The following is a 19988-nucleotide window of genomic DNA, read 5'->3' as shown; positions in this document are numbered from 1 at the left end:
AACACTGAGGTTCACTGTAGATCACTCCATCCTTCTAGAATCAGCTTCCCATGGCAGAACACTGAGGTTCACTGTAGATCACTCCATCCTTCTAGAATCAGCTTCCCATGGCAGAACACTGAGGTTCACTGTAGATCACTCCATCCTTCTAGAATCAGCTTCCCATGGCAGAACACTGAGGTTCACTGTAGATCACTCCATCCTTCTAGAATCAGCTTCCCATGGCAGAACACTGAGGTTCACTGTAGATCACTCCATCCTTCTAGAATCAGCTTCCCATGGCAGAACACTGAGGTTCACTGTAGATCACTCCATCCTTCTAGAATCAGCTTCCCATGGCAGAACACTGAGGTTCACTGTAGATCACTCCATCCTTCTAGAATCAGCTTCCCATGGCAGAACACTGAGGTTCACTGTAGATCACTCCATCCTTCTAGAATCAGCTTCCCATGGCAGAACACTGAGGTTCACTGTAGATCACTCCATCCTTCTAGAATCCGCTTCCCCATGGCAGAACACTGAGGTTCACTGTAGATCACTCCATCCTTCTAGAATCAGCTTCCCATGGCAGAACACTGAGGTTCACTGTAGATCACTCCATCCTTCTAGAATCAGCTTCCCATGGCAGAACACTGAGGTTCACTGTAGATCACTCCATCCTTCTAGAATCAGCTTCCCATGGCAGAACACTGAGGTTCACTGTAGATCACTCCATCCTTCTAGAATCCGCTTCCCATGGCAGAACACTGAGGTTCACTGTAGATCACTCCATCCTTCTAGAATCCGCTTCCCATGGCAGAACACTGAGGTTCACTGTAGATCACTCCATCCTTCTAGAATCCGCTTCCCATGGCAGAACACTGAGGTTCACTGTAGATCACTCCATCCTTCTAGAATCCGCTTCCCATGGCAGAACACTGAGGTTCACTGTAGATCACTCCATCCTTCTAGAATCCGCTTCCCATGGCAGAACACTGAGGTTCACTGTAGATCACTCCATCCTTCTAGAATCCGCTCCCATGGCAGAACACTGAGGTTCACTGTAGATCACTCCATCCTTCTAGAATCCGCTTCCCATGGCAGAACACTGAGGTTCACTGTAGATCACTCCATCCTTCTAGAATCAGCTTCCCATGGCAGAACACTGAGGTTCACTGTAGATCACTCCATCCTTCTAGAATCAGCTTCCCATGGCAGAACACTGAGGTTCACTGTAGATCACTCCATCCTTCTAGAATCCGCTTCCCATGGCAGAACACTGAGGTTCACTGTAGATCACTCCATCCTTCTAGAATCAGCTTCCCATGGCAGAACACTGAGGTTCACTGTAGATCACTCCATCCTTCTAGAATCCGCTTCCTCTCCTTCTTCCTCTGATTCACATTCACATTTATTAGCATGAATGGCAATGCTACTGTTGTTAAATAATGGCCTCTCCCCCCTTTCTCTCTTTCCTCCATGATTCTCCCTCTCTCCCTCCCTATATCATCCTATCTCTCTCTTTATTATGGTCTCAATCACTTCTGTCTGGTTAGTAATGACAGGGGTTGTCTGTAATATGCAACAGGGCATAGAGTACCAAGGTCTGTACCTGTTCAGGGTTAGGGGTCAGGGTGTGTACCTGGGACTTCATCTGGGCAGCCTTCTCAGGGTCCACAGCCAGTACGTGTTGGTAGTGGCGGATGGTGTGCTGACGGTCCTTGTTCTCCGCACGCACATACCGCCTCAGAGCCTGCAGGATACGGTGGGGCTGGGGGAGGGGGTGGAGAGAGGGAGAGGGGGGGAGGGGGGGAGTGTGGTAGAGGACGGGGAGGGTTAGAGGGGGAGAGAGAGAGACAGAGACAGACAGCGAGACAGAGACAGACAGAGACAGAGAGAGAGAGAGAGAGAGAGAGAGACAGAGAGAGAGAGAGAGAGAGGCAGAGAGAGAGAGCGAGAGAGAGAGAGAGAGAGCGAGAGAGAGAGAGAGAGAGAGAGAGAGAGACAGAGACAGAGACAGAGACAGAGAGAGACAGAGACAGAGACAGAGACAGAGACAGAGACAGAGACAGAGACAGAGACAGGCAGAGAGAGAGAGAGAGAGAGAGAGAGAGACAGAGACAGAGACAGAGACAGAGACAGAGACAGAGACAGAGACAGAGACAGAGACAGGCAGAGAGAGAGAGAGAGAGAGAGAGAGAGAGAGAGAGACTTTATTCTTTTGAAACTTCTGAGTGTAATGTTTACTGTTAATATTTATTGTTTATTTCACTTTTGTTTACTATCTACTTCACTTGCTTTGGCAATGTTAACATACGTTTCCCATGCCAATAAAGCCCTTAAATTGAAATTGAAATTGAGAGAGACAGAGAGAGAGAGAGAGAGAGACAGAGAGAGAGAAAGAGAGGACACTGCAGAGCATGACTCTGTGTTTGCGTTCCAAATGTCACCTATTCCCTATGGGTCTTGGTAAAAAAATGTGCACTCAATAGTGAGGCCATGTACCATGTTCCCAGGCAGCCAGAGGATCAGATGATATTAGATAAGAGCTATAAAACATGGAACAGGGATTATGGAGGATGATTGATAAAGGTTCACATGTGATTGACAATGTGTGCTCCAGTGTGTGTGTATGTATGTGTTGTCTGTAACCTACCCGCGGTGGGTCAGCCTGCAGGGCGGCTAGGTAGTTCTCCAGCGCCAGGCGGCGGCGGTCGTTGAGCATGGCCTCTACCCGAGCCAGGTGGGTCTCAACCAGCTGCTGCTTCTCACTGGCTGCCTCTTCTTCCAGGGACTCTACCGTGGCCTGGAAGTGCTGAAGGACACACAGCATAGTGAGATAACACACTAACCCCAACAGATCCACAGATGACGCAATCTCTATTGCGCTCCACACTGCCCTTTCCCACCTGGACAAGAGGAACACCTATGTGAGAATGCTGTTCATTGACTACAGCTCAGCGTTCAACACCATAGTCCCCTCCAAGCTCATCACTAAGCTAAGGACCCTGGGACTAAACACCTCCCTCTGCAACTGGATCCTGGACTTCTTGACGGGCCGCACCCAGGTTGTGAGGAAGGCAACAACACATCCGCCACGCTGACCCTCAACACAGGGCCCCCTCAGGGGTGTGTGCCCAGTCCCCTCCTGTACTTCATGTTCACCCACGACTGCATGGCCAACACCATCATTAAGTTTGCTGACGACAACGGCGGTAAGCCGGATCACCGACGACGATGAGACAGCCTATAGGGAGGTCAGAGACCTGGTAGTGTGTTGCCAGGACAACAACCTCTCCCTCAACGTGAGCAAGACAAAGGAGCTGATCGTGGACTACAGGAAAAGGAGGGCCCAACACGCCCCCATTCACATCAACGGGGCTGTAGTGGAGCGGGTCGAGAGCTTCAAGTTCCTCTGTGTCCACATCACTAAAGACCTATCATGGTCCACACACACACCAACACAGTCGTGAAGAGGGCACGACAACGCCCCTTCCTCCTCAGGAGGCTGAAAAGATTTGGAATGGGCCCTCAGATACTCAAAAGGTTCTACAGCTGCACCATCGAGAGCATCTTGACTGGCTGCATCACCGCTTGGTATGGCAACTGCTCGACATCCGACCGCAAGACGCTACAGAGGATAGTGCGTACGGCCCAGTACATCACTGGGGCCGAGCGCCCTGACATCCAGGACCTCTACACCAGGTGTCAGAGGAAGGCCCTAACAATTGTCAAAGACTCCAGCACCCCCAAGCCATAGACTGTTCACTCTGCTACCGCACGGCAGGCGGTACCGATGCCCCAAGTCTGGTGTAGGCCCGGCCCTCATTTATGGGCTTTCTGTCACCTGGAGTTGCACGGCAAATGGTCCAGGAACACAAGGAATGCACAAAGGACAATGCCCAAGGACTAGTCATCCCTTCCCCCTCTGAGGGGCCAACATGTATCTCTCTGTTACAGTAATCAGAGGACTGACTATTGTGACAGAATAATGCTATAGTATCCATGTTTGGTATCTATCTGAAACGTGTTCTGTGAGGATAACTCTGATTCTATCTATATGGATGTATTATCTCGGTGGTAACTTGTACCTCTGTACAGGGAGAACTCTGAACTTGGTATCTTTTGACTGGTCATTGGTGGTTGGTTTTGGGGTGAAAGGTCACACCTTCAGATGTTATAAATCTAATGAAATACCTTTGATCTCTCTCTTATCCTGTATCCAGTCCATGGAGGAAGGTTGTACGATCAATTCTCATTTCCTAGGCTTCTAGGCCTCTGACCTAACAAGCAAATCTTGGTTCATGTTCTGTCTTGTCAGTTAACCTCAGGATCTATGTGACTAGAAGTATGCTTTGTAATGCTTGTTAATGCTTGTAACTTAAAGTTTATGCCTTGTATGTGAATCCATTCATTGTACAATGTTAACTAAATATCTGCCTTTGACATAAACAATTCACAGACCAATTCTTGCTAGTCAACGTCAACTCATTGTCTAATGCTTGCTTGTATATTTGAATCTTTATGGCGTCAGATCAAACATTTTAATAAGCTAATTACTTAGTCTTATTACGGGTCTCATGTCATGTATATATAATACACTGTTTACACACATTAAATATTACTGCCCATTACACTGGAACCAACAGGATCCTAAACAGCTTCTACCCCCAAGTCATAAGACTGCTAAACAGTTAGTTAAATAGTTAACCAAATAGTTACCCGGACTAATCTGCATTGACCCTTTTTTGCGCTAACTTTTCTGTCTCATCACATACGCTGCTGCTACTTTTATTATCTGTCCCTTTATTCCTGTGTAAATATCTACCTCAATTATCTTGTACTCCTGCACATTGACTTGGTGCTCCCTGTATATAGCCATGTTATTACCTCGTACCCCTACACATTGACTCAGTACTGGTAACCTGTGTATATAGCCAAGTTATCATTACTGATTGTGTTCGCCCTCTATGTATTGTTGGGAAGGACCTGTAAGGAAGCATTTCACTGTTAGTCTACACCTGTTGTTTACGAAGCATGTGACAAATAACATTTGATTTTAACCCTATCCCCTAACCTTTCCACTAACCCCCTGAAAATCAACTCTGGACTAACCAGCCTAGTGAGATACTACCCTGACCCCTAACCTCTTCCAGGAAGTGCTGAAGGACACAGCCTAGTGAGATACTACCCTGACCCCTAACCTCTTCCAGGAAGTGCTGAAGGACACACAGCCTAGTGAGATACTACCCTGACCCCTAACCTCTTCCAGGAAGTGCTGAAGGACACACAGCCTAGTGAGATACTACCCTGACCCCTAACCTCTTCCAGGAAGTGCTGAAGGACACACAGCCTAGTGAGATACTACCCTGACCCCTAACCTCTTCCAGGAAGTGCTGAAGGCACACAGCCTAGTGAGATACTACCCTGACCCCTAACCTCTTCCAGGAAGTGCTGAAGGACACACAGCCTAGTGAGATACTACCCTGACCCCCTAACCTCTTCCAGGAAGTGCTGAAGGACACACAGCCTAGTGAGATACTACCCTGACCCCTAACCTCTTCCAGGAAGTGCTGAAGGACACACAGCCTAGTGAGATACTACCCTGACCCCTAACCTCTTCCAGGAAGTGCTGAAGGACACACAGCCAGTGAGATACTACCCTGACCCCTAACCTCTTCCAGGAAGTGCTGAAGGACACACAGCCTAGATGAGATACTACCCTGACCCCTAACCTCTTCCAGGAAGTGCTGAAGGACACACAGCCTAGTGAGATACTACCCTGACCCCTAACCTCTTCCAGGAAGTGCTGAAGGACACACAGCCTAGTGAGATACTACCCTGACCCTAACCTCTTCCAGGAAGTGCTGAAGGACACACAGCCTAGTGAGATACTACCCTGACCCCTAACCTCTTCCAGGAAGTGCTGAAGGACACACAGCCTAGTGAGATACTACCCTGACCCCTAACCTCTTCCAGGAAGTGCTGAAGGACACACAGCCTAGTGAGATACTACCCTGACCCCTAACCTCTTCCAGGAAGTGCTGAAGGACACACAGCCTAGTGAGATACTACCCTGACCCCTAACCTCTTCCAGGAAGTGCTGAAGGACACACAGCCTAGTGAGATACTACCCTGACCCCCTAACCTCTTCCAGGAAGTGCTGAAGGACACACAGCCTAGTGAGATACTACCCTGACCCCTAACCTCTTCCAGGAAGTGCTGAAGGACACACAGCCTAGTGAGATACTACCCTGACCCCTAACCCTAACCCCTACCCTCTTCTAGGAACTAAGAGAGACAGTATGGACACAACTCACTCACACATGCACACACTCATATACACACCCACACACAAATACACAGTGTGGTAGGTGTACAGAGACACAGTGTGTTACCTGGATCAGAGTCTGTCTCTCAGCCTTAGGAAGCTCCTTAGCCTGACGCTCTGCCTCCTCCCACTCCTTCCTCACCTGGATGGAGAGAGAGAGAGAGAGAGAGAGAGAGAGAGAGAGAGAGAGAGAGAGAGAGAGAGAGAGAGAGAGAGAGAGAGAGAGAGAAAGAGAGAGAGACACACAGAGACAGACAAATACCGAAAATTATTAGGATGAGTTATTTGCATCAGAATCTCAGGTGCCAGCTTCTGCCGTTACGCCCTTCAGCACGGCAGGGTAGTAACATAACATCAGTAAAAATACATTTCCATTTCATAACGGGAAATAAGGTTGTGTGTGTGTGCATGTATGTGTGTGTGTGTCTGCTCGTGCGTCTGTTTCTGTGTGTGTGTGTGTGTGTGTGTGTGTCTGCTCGTGCGTCTGTGTGTGTGTGTGTGTGTGTCTGTTTCTGTGTGTGTGTCTGTGTGTCGGCGCGTGTGTGTGTGTGTCTGCTCGTGCGTCTGTGTGTGTGTGTGTCTGTTTCTGTGTGTGTGTCTGCGCGTGTGTGTGTCTGTGTGTCTGCTCGTGCGTCTGTTTCTGTGTGTGTGTGTGTGTGTGTGTGTGTGTGTCTGCTCGTGCGTCTGTGTGTGTGTGTGTGTCTGTTTCTGTGTGTGTGTCTGTGTGTCGGCGCGTGTGTGTGTGTGTCTGCTCGTGCGTCTGTGTGTGTGTGTGTCTGTGTGTGTGTGTGTCGGCGCGTGTGTGTGTGTGTGTGTGGCCTGCCTCACCCTCTCCATGCGGTTGCGGTGCCTGATCTCCAGCTGCTCCTTGGCCTTCTGGAAGCGAGTGTGCTCCTTGTCATCAGCGGGCGTCTCGAAGTACACGTCAACATCGTCAGTGGGCTGGGGGGTGGGGGGCACTGCTGGGGGAAAGAGAACAGGGTGAGAGGAACAGACAGACAGACAGACAATATACATAGACGCCCAGAAACCGAGACAGACAAACGCTCCCAGCAGACAGAGAAAGTGTTGGACAGTGTTAGCCAGACAGGAACACAAAGAAGGTTGGGTTAGGAGACATTGACATGGAGAGCCTCTCCTGTCCTCTCCTCCCCTGTCCTCTAAGGCGTTCTCTCCATCCCAGACACCTTTCTCCTCTCCTCTCCTCCCCTGTCCTCTAAGGCGTTCTCTCCATCCCAGACACCTTTCTCCTCTCCTCTCCTCCCCGGTCCTCTAAGGCGTTCTCTCCATCCCAGACACCTTTCTCCTCTCCTCTCCTCCCCTGTCCTCTAAGGCGTTCTCTCCATCCCAGACACCTTTCTCCTCTCCTCTCCTCCCCTGTCCTCTAAGGCGTTCTCTCCATCCCAGACACCTTTCTCCTCTCCTCTCCTCCCCTGTCCTCTAAGGCGTTCTCTCCATCCCAGACACCTTTCTCCTCTCCTCTCCTCCCATCCCACTAGCATTGTGAGGATGTTCTGACAGGCTGAGTCTCTAAGGTTACAGTAGAGGAATTTGACGGTTAAAGCCTGGGGGCTCTATTCTGTTCTGGTCTGTCTTCACTGATCTTTAGATGAGCTTGGCAATGTTGATCCAGTTTCTGCATTTTTCCTTTCAGTTGATGCTACAGTAGCTACAGCACTGTGGGGAGATCTAGGCTAGCTGGAGCACTGGGGAGATCTAGGCTAGCTGGAGCACTGGGGAGATCTAGGCTAGCTGGAGCACTGGGAGGAGATCAAGACTAGCTGGAGCACTGTGGAGATCTAGGCTAGCTGGAGCACTGTGGAGATCTAGGCTAGCTGGAGCACTGAGGAGATCTAGGCTAGCTGGAGCACTGAGGAGATCTAGGCTAGCTGGAGCACTGAGGAGATCAAGGCTAGCTGGAGCACTGGGGAGATCTAGACTAGCTGGAGCACTGGGGAGATCTAGGCTAGCTGGAGCACTGAGGAGATCTAGGCTAGCTGGAGCACTGAGGAGATCTAGGCTAGCTGGAGCACTGAGGAGATCTAGGCTAGCTGGAGCACTGTGGAGATCTAGGCTAGCTGGAGCACTGAGGAGATCTAGGCTAGCTGGAGCACTAAGGAGATCTAGGCTAGCTGGAGCACTGGGGAGATCTAGGCTAGCTGGAGCACTGTGGAGATCTAGGCTAGCTGGAGCACTGAGGAGATCTAGGCTAGCTGGAGCACTGTGGAGATCTAGGCTAGCTGGAGCACTGTGGAGATCTAGGCTAGCTGGAGCACTGTGGAGATCTAGGCTAGCTGGAGCACTGAGGAGATCTAGGCTAGCTGGAGCACTGTGGAGATCTAGGCTAGCTGGAGCACTGTGGAGATCTAGACTAGCTGGAGCACTGAGGAGATCTAGGCCAGCTGGAGCACTGAGGAGATCTAGACTAGCTGGAGCACTGTGAGGAGATCTAGGACAGCTGGAGCACTGAGGAGATCTAGGCTAGCTGGAGCACTGAGGAGATCTAGACTAGCTGGAGCACTGTGGGGAGATCTAGACTAGCTGGAGCACTGAGGAGATCTAGACTAGCTGGAGCACTGAGGAGATCTAGGCTAGCTGGAGCACTGGGGAGATCTAGGCTAGCTGGAGCACTGGGGAGATCTAGGCTAGCTGGAGCACTGAGGAGATCTAGACTAGCTGGAGCACTGTGGAGATCTAGGCTAGCTGGAGCACTGTGGAGATATAGGCTAGCTGGAGCACTGAGGAGATCTAGGCTAGCTGGAGCACTGTGGAGATCTAGGCTAGCTGGAGCACTGAGGAGATCTAGGCTAGCTGGAGCACTGTGAGTTCTGGCTCTGAGCACTGTGGAGATCTAGGCTAGCTGGAGCACTGTGAGGAGATCAAGACTAGCTGGAGCACTGGGGAGATCTAGGCTAGCTGGAGCACTGGGGAGATCTAGGCTAGCTGGAGCACTGGGGAGATCTAGGCTAGCTGGAGCACTGAGGAGATCGAGACTAGCTGGAGCACTGAGGAGATCCAGACTAGCTGGAGCACTGAGGAGATTCAGACTAGCTGGAGCACTGAGGAGATCAAGACTAGCTGGAGCACTGTGAGGAGATCAAGACTAGCTGGAGCACTGGAGAGATCTAGGCTAGCTGGAGCACTGAGGAGATCTAGGCCAGCTGGAGCACTGAGGAGATCTAGACTAGCTGGAGCACTGAGGAGATCTAGGCTAGCTGGAGCACTGAGGAGATCTAGGCTAGCTGGAGCACTGGGGAGATCTAGGCTAGCTGGAGCACTGGGGAGATCTATGATAGCTGGAGCACTGGGGAGATCTAGACTAGCTGGAGCACTGTGGAGATCTAGGCTAGCTGGAGCACTGTGGAGATCTAGACTAGCTGGAGCACTGTGAGGAGATCAAGGCTAGCTGGAGCCCTGTGAGGAGATCTAGGCCAGCTGGAGCACTGTGAGGAGATCTAGGCCAGCTGGAGCACTGAAGAGATCTAGGCTAGCTGGAGCACTGTGATGAGATCAAGACTAGCTGGAGCACTGAGGAGATCTAGGCTAGCTGGAGCACTGAGGAGATCTAGGCCAGCTGGAGCACTGTGGAGATCTAGACTAGCTGGAGCACTGAGGAGATCTAGACTAGCTGGAGCACTGAGGAGATCTAGGCTAGCTGGAGCACTGTGAGGAGATATAGGCTAGCTGGAGCACTGAGGAGATCTAGGCTAGCTGGAGCACTGAGGAGATCTAGGCTAGCTGGAGCACTGTGAGGAGATCAAGGCTAGCTGGAGCCCTGTGAGGAGATCTAGGCCAGCTGGAGCACTGTGAGGAGATCTAGGCCAGCTGGAGCACTGAAGAGATCTAGGCTAGCTGGAGCACTGTGATGAGATCAAGACTAGCTGGAGCACTGAGGAGATCTAGGCTAGCTGGAGCACTGAGGAGATCTAGGCCAGCTGGAGCACTGTGGAGATCTAGACTAGCTGGAGCACTGAGGAGATCTAGACTAGCTGGAGCACTGAGGAGATCTAGGCTAGCTGGAGCACTGTGAGGAGATATAGGCTAGCTGGAGCACTGAGGAGATCTAGGCTAGCTGGAGCACTGAGGAGATCTAGGTTAGCTGGAGCACTGAGGAGATCTAGACAAGCTGGAGCACTGAGGAGATCTAGGTTAGCTGGAGCACTGTGAGGAGATCTAGGCTAGCTGGAGCACTGAGGAGATCTAGGCTAGCTGGAGCACTGTGAGGAGATCTAGGCTAGCTGGAGCACTGAGGAGATCTAGGCTAGCTGGAGCACTGAGGAGATCTAGGCCAGCTGGAGCACTGAGGAGATCTAGGCCAGCTGGAGCACTGAAGAGATCTAGGCTACCTGGAGCACTGTGATGAGATCAAGACTAGCTGGAGCACTGAGGAGATCTAGGCTAGCTGGAGCACTGAGGAGATCTAGGCCAAATGGAGCACTGTGGAGATCTAGACTAGCTGGAGCACTGAGGAGATCTAGACTAGCTGGAGCACTGAGGAGATCTACGCTAGCTGGAGCACTGTGAGGAGATATAGGCTAGCTGGAGCACTGAGGAGATCTAGGCTAGCTGGAGCACTGAGGAGATCTAGGCTAGCTGGAGCACTGTGAGGAGATCAAGGCTAGCTGGAGCCCTGTGAGGAGATCTAGGCCAGCTGGAGCACTGTGAGGAGATCTAGGCCAGCTGGAGCACTGAAGAGATCTAGGCTAGCTGGAGCACTGTGATGAGATCAAGACTAGCTGGAGCACTGAGGAGATCTAGGCTAGCTGGAGCACTGAGGAGATCTAGGCCAGCTGGAGCACTGTGGAGATCTAGACTAGCTGGAGCACTGAGGAGATCTAGACTAGCTGGAGCACTGAGGAGATCTAGGCTAGCTGGAGCACTGTGAGGAGATACAGGCTAGCTGGAGCACTGAGGAGATCTAGGCTAGCTGGAGCACTGAGGAGATCTAGGCTAGCTGGAGCACTGAGGAGATCTAAACTAGCTGGAGCACTGAGGAGATCTAGGCTAGCTGGAGCACTGTGAGGAGATCTAGGCTAGCTGGAGCACTGTGAGGAGATCTAGGCCAGCTGGAGCACTGAGGAGATCTAGGCCAGCTGGAGCACTGAGGAGATCTAGACTAGCTGGAGCACTGAGGAGATCTAGGCTAGCTGGAGCACTGAGGATATCTAGGCTAGCTGGAGCACTGAGGAGATCTAGGCTAGCTGGAGCACTGAGGAGATCTAGGCTAGCTGGAGCACTGAGGAGATCTAAGCTAGCTGGAGCACTGAGGAGATCTAGGCTAGCTGGAGCACTGAGGAGATCTAGGCTAGCTGGAGCACTGTGAGGAGATCTAGGCTAGCTGGAGCACTGAGGAGATCTAGGCTAGCTGGAGCACTGAGGAGATCTAGGCCAGCTGGAGCACTGAGGAGATCTAGGCTAGCTGGAGCACTGGGGAGATCTAGACTAGCTGGAGCACTGGGGAGATCTAGACTAGCTGGAGCACTGTGAGGAGATCTAGGCTAGCTGGAGCACTGTGAGGAGATCTAGGCTAGCTGGAGCACTGAGGAGATCTAGGCTAGCTGGAGCACTGTGAGGAGATCTAGGCTAGCTGGAGCACTGTGAGGAGATCTAGGCTAGCTGGAGCACTGAGGAGATCTAGACTAGCTGGAGCACTGAGGAGATATAGGCTAGCTGGAGCACTGAGGAGATCTAGGCTAGCTGGAGCACTGAGGAGATCTAGGCTAGCTGGAGCACTGAGGAGATCTAGGCTAGCTGGAGCACTGAGGAGATCTAGGCTAGCTGGAGCACTGAGGAGATCTAGGCTAGCTGGAGCACTGAGGAGATCTAGGCTAGCTGGAGCACTGAGGAGATCTAGGCTAGCTGGAGCACTGAGGAGATCTATACTAGCTGGAGCACTGTGGAGATCTAGACTAGCTGGAGCACTGTGGAGATCTATGCTAGCTGGAGCACTGTGGAGATCTAGACTAGCTGGAGCACTGTGAGGAGATCTAGACTAGCTGGAGCACTGTGGAGATCTATGCTAGCTGGAGCACTGTGGAGATCTATGCTAGCTGGAGCACTGTGAGGAGACACACACACAGAGGCAGATAGAGAGAGACAGGCAGATAGAGAGAGACAGGCAGACAGAGAGACAGGCAGACAGAGATAGAGAGACGGACGGACAGACAGAGATAGAGAGACGGGCAGACAGAGATAGAGAGACGGACAGACAGAGATAGAGAGACGGGCAGACAGAGGGAGACGGGCAGACAGAGAGAGACGGGCAGACAGAGAGAGACGGGCAGACGGGCAGACAGAGAGAGACGGGCAGACAGACGGGCAGACAGAGAGAGACGGGCAGACAGACAGACAGAGAGAGACGGGCAGACAGGTTAAAGAAGGGTGAAAGAAAGAGGGGTATCCCAGTATGGATGTGTGAGTGATGGTGATCTCCATAACATTAGTACTCTGTCTGTCTGCTGTCTGTCTGCCTGGAGGGGACATGGTGAGAGCTGTGGAGAATGAAAGAGAAGGATGTGTATGGAACTGGTTAGTCGGGGTGGTCTGGTTACTAGTCACTATGTAGTTCAGCGTTTCTTCATCCTGGTCCTGGGGACCAAAAGTCCACATTCGGTTTTTATCTCAAGCATCTAACACACCTGATTCCACTAATCAAAAGGTCTGATGAGTTGATCATTTGAATCAGATTTTTGGTTTTGCACACCTTTGTGTCCCCAGGAGCGAGTTTGGGAAACGCTGTTATAGTTACGATCTATCTATCCTGATGTGGTCAAGGCAGTAGAGACTGTGGTGGCAGAAACACAGCAGGAGAGACTGTGGTGGCAGAAACACAGCAGGAGAGACTGTGGTGGCAGAAACACAGCGGGAAAGACTGTGGTGGCAGAAACACAGCGGGAGAGACTGTGGTGGCAGAAACACAACGGGAGAGACTGGTGGCAGAAACACAACGGGAGAGACTGTGGTGGCAGAAACACAGCAGGAGAGACTGTGGTGGCAGAAACACAGCAGGAGAGACTGGTGGCAGAAACACAGCAGGAGAGACTGTGGTGGCAGAAACACAGCGGGAGAGACTGTGGTGGCAGAAACACAACGGGAGAGACTGTGGTGGCAGAAACACAACGGGAGAGACTGTGGTGGCAGAAACACAGCAGGAGAGACTGTGGTGGCAGAAACACAGCAGGAGAGACTGTGGTGGCAGAAACACAGCGGGAGAGACTGGTGGCAGAAACACAGCGGGAGAGACTGTGGTGGCAGAAACACAGCAGGAGAGACTGTGGTGGCAGAAACACAGCAGTAGAGACTGTGGTGGCAGAAACACAGCGGGAGAGACTGTGGTGGCAGAAACACAACGGGAGAGACTGGTGGCAGAAACACAACGGGAGAGACTGTGGTGGCAGAAACACAGCAGGAGAGACTGTGGTGGCAGAAACACAGCAGGAGAGACTGGTGGCAGAAACACAGCGGGAGAGACTGTGGTGGCAGAAACACAACGGGAGAGACTGTGGTGGCAGAAACACAGCAGGAGAGACTGTGGTGGCAGAAACACAAGCGGAGAGACTGTGGTGGCAGAAACACAGCTGGCTGGGAGAGACTGGTGGCAGAAACACAGCGGGAGAGACTGTGGTGGCAGAAACACAGCAGGAGAGACTGTGGTGGCAGAAACACAGCGGGAGAGACTGTGGTGGCAGAAACACAACGGGAGAGACTGGTGGCAGAAACACAACGGGAGAGACTGTGGTGGCAGAAACACAGCAGGAGAGACTGTGGTGGCAGAAACACAGCAGGAGAGACTGTGGTGGCAGAAACACAGCAGGAGGACTGTGGTGGCAGAAACACTGCGGGAGAGACTGTGGTGGCAGAAACACATCGGGAGAGACTGGTGGCAGAAACACAGCAGGAGAGACTGTGGTGGCAGAAACACAGCGGGAGAGACTGTGGTGGCAGAAACACAGCGGGAGAGACTGGTGGCAGAAACACAACGGGAGAGACTGTGGTGGCAGAAACACAACAGGAGAGACTGTGGTGGCAGAAACACAGCGGGAGAGACTGGTGGCAGAAACACAGCGGGAGAGACTGTGGTGGCAGAAACACAGCGGGAGAGACTGTGGTGGCAGAAACACAGCGGGAGAGACTGTGGTGGCAGAAACACAGCGGGAGAGACTGTGGTGGCAGAAACACAGCGGGAGAGACTGTGGTGGCAGGAGAGACTGGTGGCAGAAACACAGCAGGAGAGACTGTGGTGGCAGAAACACAGCGGGAGAGACTGTGGTGGCAGAAACACAACGGGAGAGACTGGTGGCAGAAACACAACGGGAGAGACTGTGGTGGCAGAAACACAGCAGGAGAGACTGTGGTGGCAGAAACACAGCAGGAGAGACTGTGGTGGCAGAAACACAGCGGGAGAGACTGGTGGCAGAAACACAGCGGGAGAGACTGTGGTGGCAGAAACACAGCAGGAGAGACTGTGGTGGCAGAAACACAGCGGGAGAGACTGTGGTGGCAGAAACACAACGGGAGAGACTGGTGGCAGAAACACAACGGGAGAGACTGTGGTGGCAGAAACACAGCAGGAGAGACTGTGGTGGCAGAAACACAGCAGGAGAGACTGTGGTGGCAGAAACACAGCAGGAGAGACTGTGGTGGCAGAAACACAGCGGGAGAGACTGTGGTGGCAGAAACACAGCGGGAGAGACTGTGGTGGCAGAAACACAGCGGGAGAGACTGGTGGCAGAAACACAGCAGGAGAGACTGTGGTGGCAGAAACACAGCGGGAGAGACTGTGGTGGCAGAAACACAGCGGGAGAGACTGGTGGCAGAAACACAACGGGAGAGACTGTGGTGGCAGAAACACAACAGGAGAGACTGTGGTGGCAGAAACACAGCGGGAGAGACTGGTGGCAGAAACACAGCGGGAGAGACTGTGGTGGCAGAAACACAGCGGGAGAGACTGTGGTGGCAGAAACACAGCAGGAGAGAATGTGGTGGCAGAAACACAGCAGGAGAGAATGTGGTGGCAGAAACAGAGAACAGTAAATGACACAAGACAGAGCGATAGTGGTGGTGTAGTAATGGTAGTGTAGTAGTGTAGTGTGGTGGTGTGGTGGTACGGTGGTGTGGTGGTGTAGTGGAAAGGGTGTGATGGTGTAGTGGTGTAGAGGTGTAGTAGTGTTGGTGGTGTAGTGGTGTGGTGGTGTAGTAGAGATGTTGGTGTGGTGGTGTGGTGGTGTTGGTGTGGTGGTGGTGTATTGTGCTAGTGTAGTAGTGTAGTGTAGTGGTCGTGGTGTGATGATATAGTGGTGTAGTAGTGTTGGTGTGGTGGTGTAGTAGTGTAGTGTTGTGGTGTAGTGATGTAGTGGTGTGGAGGTGTAGTGGGCTAGTGTGATGGTGTTGTGGTCTAGTGGTGTGGTGGTGTAATGGTGGTGTGATAGTGTTGTAGTGTAGTGGTGTAGTTGTGTTGGTGGTGTAGTAGTGGTGTTGTGGTGTAGTGGTGTAGTGGTGTAGTGGTGGTGGTGGTGATGTAGTGGTGGTGGTGGTGGTGTAGTGGTGGTGGTGGTGATGTAGTGGTGGTGGTGGTGTAGTAGTAGTGGTGGTGGTGTAGTGGTGTAGTGGTGGTGTAGTGGTGGTGGTGGTGGTGTAGTGGTGGTGATGTAGTGGTGGTGGTGTAGTGGTGGTGGTGTAGTGGTGGTGGTGTAGTGGTGGTGGTGTAGTGGTGTAGTGGTGGTGGTGGTGTAGTAGTGGTGGTGGTGTAGTGGTGGTGGTGTAGTGGTGGTGGTGGTGTAGTGGTGGTGGTGTAGTAGTGGTGTTGTGGTGATGTAGTGGTGTAGTGGTGGTGTTGTGGTGATGTAGTGGTGTAGTGGTGGTGGTGGTGATGTAGTGGTGGTGGTGGTGATGTAGTGGTGGTGGTGGTTTAGTGGTGGTGGTGGTGGTGATGATGTAGTGGTGGTGTGGTGGTGGTGGTGGTGTAGTGGTGGTGGTGATGATGTAGTGGTGTAGTGGTGGTGGTGGTGGTGTAGTGGTGGTGATGGTGTAGTAGTGTGGTGGTGATGTAGTGGTGGTGGTGGTGATGTAGTGGTGGTGGTGGTGATGTAGTGGTGGTGGTGGTGGTGGTTTAGTGGTGGTTTAGTGGTGGTGATGATGATGTAGTGGTGGTGTGGTGGTGGTGGTGGTGGTGGTGATGTAGTAGTGGTGGTGGTGTAGTGGTGGTGGTGTAGTGGTGGTGATGGTGTAGTAGTGTGGTGGTGTAGTAGTGGTGTTGTGGTGATGTAGTGGTGTAGTGGTGGTGGTGGTGATGTAGTGGTGGTGGTGGTTTAGTGGTGGTGGTGGTGGTTTAGTGGTGGTGGTGGTGGTTTAGTGGTGGTGGTGGTGGTGTAGTGGTGGTGGTGGTGATGTAGTGGTGGTGGTGGTGTAGTGGTGGTGGTTTAGTGGTGGTGGTGTAGTGGTTTAGTGGTGGTGGTGGTGGTGATGTAGTGGTGGTGTGGTGGTGGTGTAGTGGTGGTGGTGTAGTGGTGGTGATGTAGTGGTGGTGGTTTAGTGGTGGTGGTGTAGTGGTGGTGGTGGTGGTTTAGTGGTGGTGGTGATGTAGTGGTGGTGGTGTAGTGGTGGTGATGGTGTAGTGGTGGTGATGTAGTGGTGGTGGTGTAGTGGTGTAGTGGTGGTGGTGTAGTGGTGGTGGTGGTTTAGTGGTGGTGGTGATGTAGTGGTGGTGGTGTAGTGGTTTAGTGGTGGTGGTGGTGATGTAGTAGTGGTGGTGGTGTAGTGGTGGTGGTGTAGTGGTTTAGTGGTGGTGGTGTAGTGGTGGTGATGTAGTGGTGGTGGTGTAGTGGTTTAGTGGTGGTGGTGTAGTGGTGGTGGTGTAGTGGTGGTGGTGTAGTGGTGGTGATGTAGTGGTGGTGGAGTAGTGGTGGTGATGTAGTGGTGGTGGAGTAGTGGTGATGATGTAGTGGTGGTGGTGTAGTGGTTTAGCTGGCCTGTGTGGCGTGGCTCCATGTGAGCCTGACTTACTAAGGCGTTTGCACACGGCCATGCAGTATTCCTCAGATTCAAAGTTGTTGCGGTTTCCAGCACAGCCCCCGTACACGAAGCGGATGCACTTCCTGGTTGTCATATCGAAGTGCCAGCGGGGCATGGAGGCACGGCAGGGGCCGGTCTCTGCCTCCAGGGCACACACCGCTGGGGTCAGGGATAGGTCAGGGTCAGGGGTCAGCTGTTAGAACCTCCACCAACAGGGGGGCAGCACTCATATCTACCCTCAATGATTTAGAACCACAGAGAACCAACGAAAGCAGGAAGTGTCCTCCAGTAATGTCTGCCACTATGTAGCCTTTCAAAGTTACCACCCATGACCATCATGATAGCATGATATAGTATATGGTTAAAGATATGCAAAATGGAAATACTGGTGTAATAATGACATCTTACAGTTAAAAACATGATACAGGATGTCAACATCAGAACTTCAATGGCATGTTTGAGAGTAGAGAACACTTTTCTACATTCAAAAAAATATGGTAGGCAACTAGACTTAGCTGCAGGCTGATTTTTGTCAGAGCAGATGGTCGGGGGGCCGGAATTATAATAATTTGCACTCTGCAAATTGAAAACTACTAAGGTCAAAAAGAGATTGCATTTCAAAATAATAATAATTTATGGTCATACACATATATACAAAGGTATGTGGACACCCCTTCAAATGAGTGGATTCTGCTATTTCAGCCACACCCGTTGCTGACAGGTGTATAAAATCGAGCACACAGCCATGCAATCTCCACAGACAAACATTGGCAGTAGAATGGCCTTACTGAAGAGCTCAGTGACTTTCAACGTGGCACCATCATAGGATGCTACCTTTCCAACAAGTTAGTTTGTCTAATTTCTGCCCTGCTAGAGCTGCCCCGGTCAACTGTAAGTGCTGTTATTATGAAGTGGAAACGTCTAGGAGCAACAACGGCTCAGCCGCGAAGTGGTAGGCCACACAAGCTCACAGAACGGGACCGCCGAATGCTGAAGCTTGTAGCGCTCAAAAATTGTCTGTCCTCGGTTGCGACACTCAATACCGAGTTCCAAACTGCCTCTGGAAGCAACATCAGCACAATAACTGTTCGTCGGGAGCTTCATGAAATGGGATTCCATGGCCGAGCAGCCGCACACAAGCCTAAGATCACCATGGGCAATGGCAAGCATCGGCTGGAGTGGTGTAAAGCTCGCCGCCATTGGACTCTGGAGCAGTGGAAACGCGTTCTCTGGAATGATGAATCACGCTTCACCATCTGGCAGTCCGACGGACGAATCTGGGTTTGGCGGATGCCAGGAGAACGCTACCTGCCCTGATGCATAGTGCTGACTGTAAAGTTTGGTGGAGGAGGAATAATGGTCTGGGGCTGTTTTTCATGGTTCAGGCTTTGCCCCTTAGTTCCAGTGAAGGGAAATCTTAACACTACAGCTTACAATGACATTCTAGACGATTCAGTGCTTTCAACTTTGTGGCAACAGTTTGGGGAAGACCCTTTACTGTTTCAGCATGACAATGCCCCCTTGCACAAAGAGAGGTCCATACAGAAATGTTTTGTTGAGATCGGTGTGGAAGAACTTGACTGGCCTACACAGAGCCCTGACCTCAACCCCATCGAACACCTTTGGGATGAATTGGAACGCCGACTGCGAGCCAGGTCTAATCGCCCAACATCAGTGCCCGACCTCACTAATGCTCTTGTGGCTGAAAGGAAGCAAGTCCCTGCAGCAATGTTCAAACATCTAGTGGAAAGCCTTCCCAGAAGAGTGGAGGCTGTTATAGCAGCAAAGGGGGGACCAACTCCATATTAATGCCCATGATTTTGGAATGAGATGTTTGATGAGCAGGTGTCCACATACTTTTAGTGTACATCCAAGTGAGCTCCAAAAGTATTGGGACAGTGACATATTTTGTTGTTTTGGCTCTGTACTCCAGAACCTTAAGATTTGAAATGATACAATAACTATGAGGTTAAAGTGCAGCCTGTCAGCTTTAATATAAACTCAGCAAAAAAAGAAATGCCCTCTCACTGTCAACTGCGTTTATTTTCAGCAAACTTAACATGTGTAAATATTTGTATGAACATAACAAGATTCAACAACTGAGACATAAACTGAACAAGTTCCACAGACATGTGACTAATAGAAATTGAATAATGTGTCCCTGAACAAAGGGGGGGTTAAAATCAAAAGTAACAGTCAGTATCTGGTGTGGCCACCAGCTGCATTAAGTACTGCAGTGCATCTCCTCCTCATGGACTGCACCAGATTTGCCAGTTCTTGCTGTGAGATGTTACCCCACTCTTCCTCCAAGGCACCTGCAAGTTCCCGGACATTTCTGGGGGGAATGGCCCTAGCCCTCACCCTCCGATCCAACAGGTCCCAGACGTGCTCAATGGGATTGAGATCCGGGCTCTTCGCTGGCCATGGCAGGACACTGACATTCTCACTCATTCAAGATTATCCGTAACCATGGTAGCATCCACATTAACGTAGAAGCGTTTAGAAACATATTCTATCCTTATTTACAATAAAAATGACTCCAAAATGAAACAATACATTATTTACCATTAAATTCTATTGGGCACAGAATAATCTGAAACACAACAAAAACAAACAGCAAATGCATCCAACAAGTTTGTAGTCACAAGCTTGATGTAATCATTGCGTG

General features: G+C 51.3%; 1 protein-coding gene across 13 annotated transcripts in view; it reads right to left on the bottom strand.

The window, feature by feature from the left end:
• aplp2 (amyloid beta (A4) precursor-like protein 2) overlaps nucleotides 1–19988 on the bottom strand; it is a 140585-nt gene that overhangs the window by 42334 nt on the left and 78263 nt on the right. For 4 of the 13 annotated variants that reach the window (XM_041878184.2, XM_041878194.2, XM_041878185.2 and 1 more), the window contains exons 7-11: nucleotides 17312–17479; nucleotides 7139–7272; nucleotides 6378–6452; nucleotides 2636–2794; nucleotides 1592–1750 (exon numbers count right to left, since the gene is read on the bottom strand). In XM_041878184.2, coding sequence (XP_041734118.1) covers nucleotides 1592–1750; nucleotides 2636–2794; nucleotides 6378–6452; nucleotides 7139–7272; nucleotides 17312–17479 — 695 coding nt within the window. The remainder of the gene's footprint in view (nucleotides 1–1591; nucleotides 1751–2635; nucleotides 2795–6377; nucleotides 6453–7138; nucleotides 7273–17311; nucleotides 17480–19988) is intronic. The other 9 variants (XM_041878189.2, XM_041878195.1, XM_041878193.1 and 6 more) reach the window with 6 other exon arrangements.

The sequence above is a fragment of the Coregonus clupeaformis genome, chromosome 6 (genome assembly GCF_020615455.1).
Source record: "Coregonus clupeaformis isolate EN_2021a chromosome 6, ASM2061545v1, whole genome shotgun sequence".
NCBI lineage: Eukaryota > Metazoa > Chordata > Actinopteri > Salmoniformes > Salmonidae > Coregonus > Coregonus clupeaformis.
This window is presented reverse-complemented; position numbering and strand designations above follow the sequence as displayed.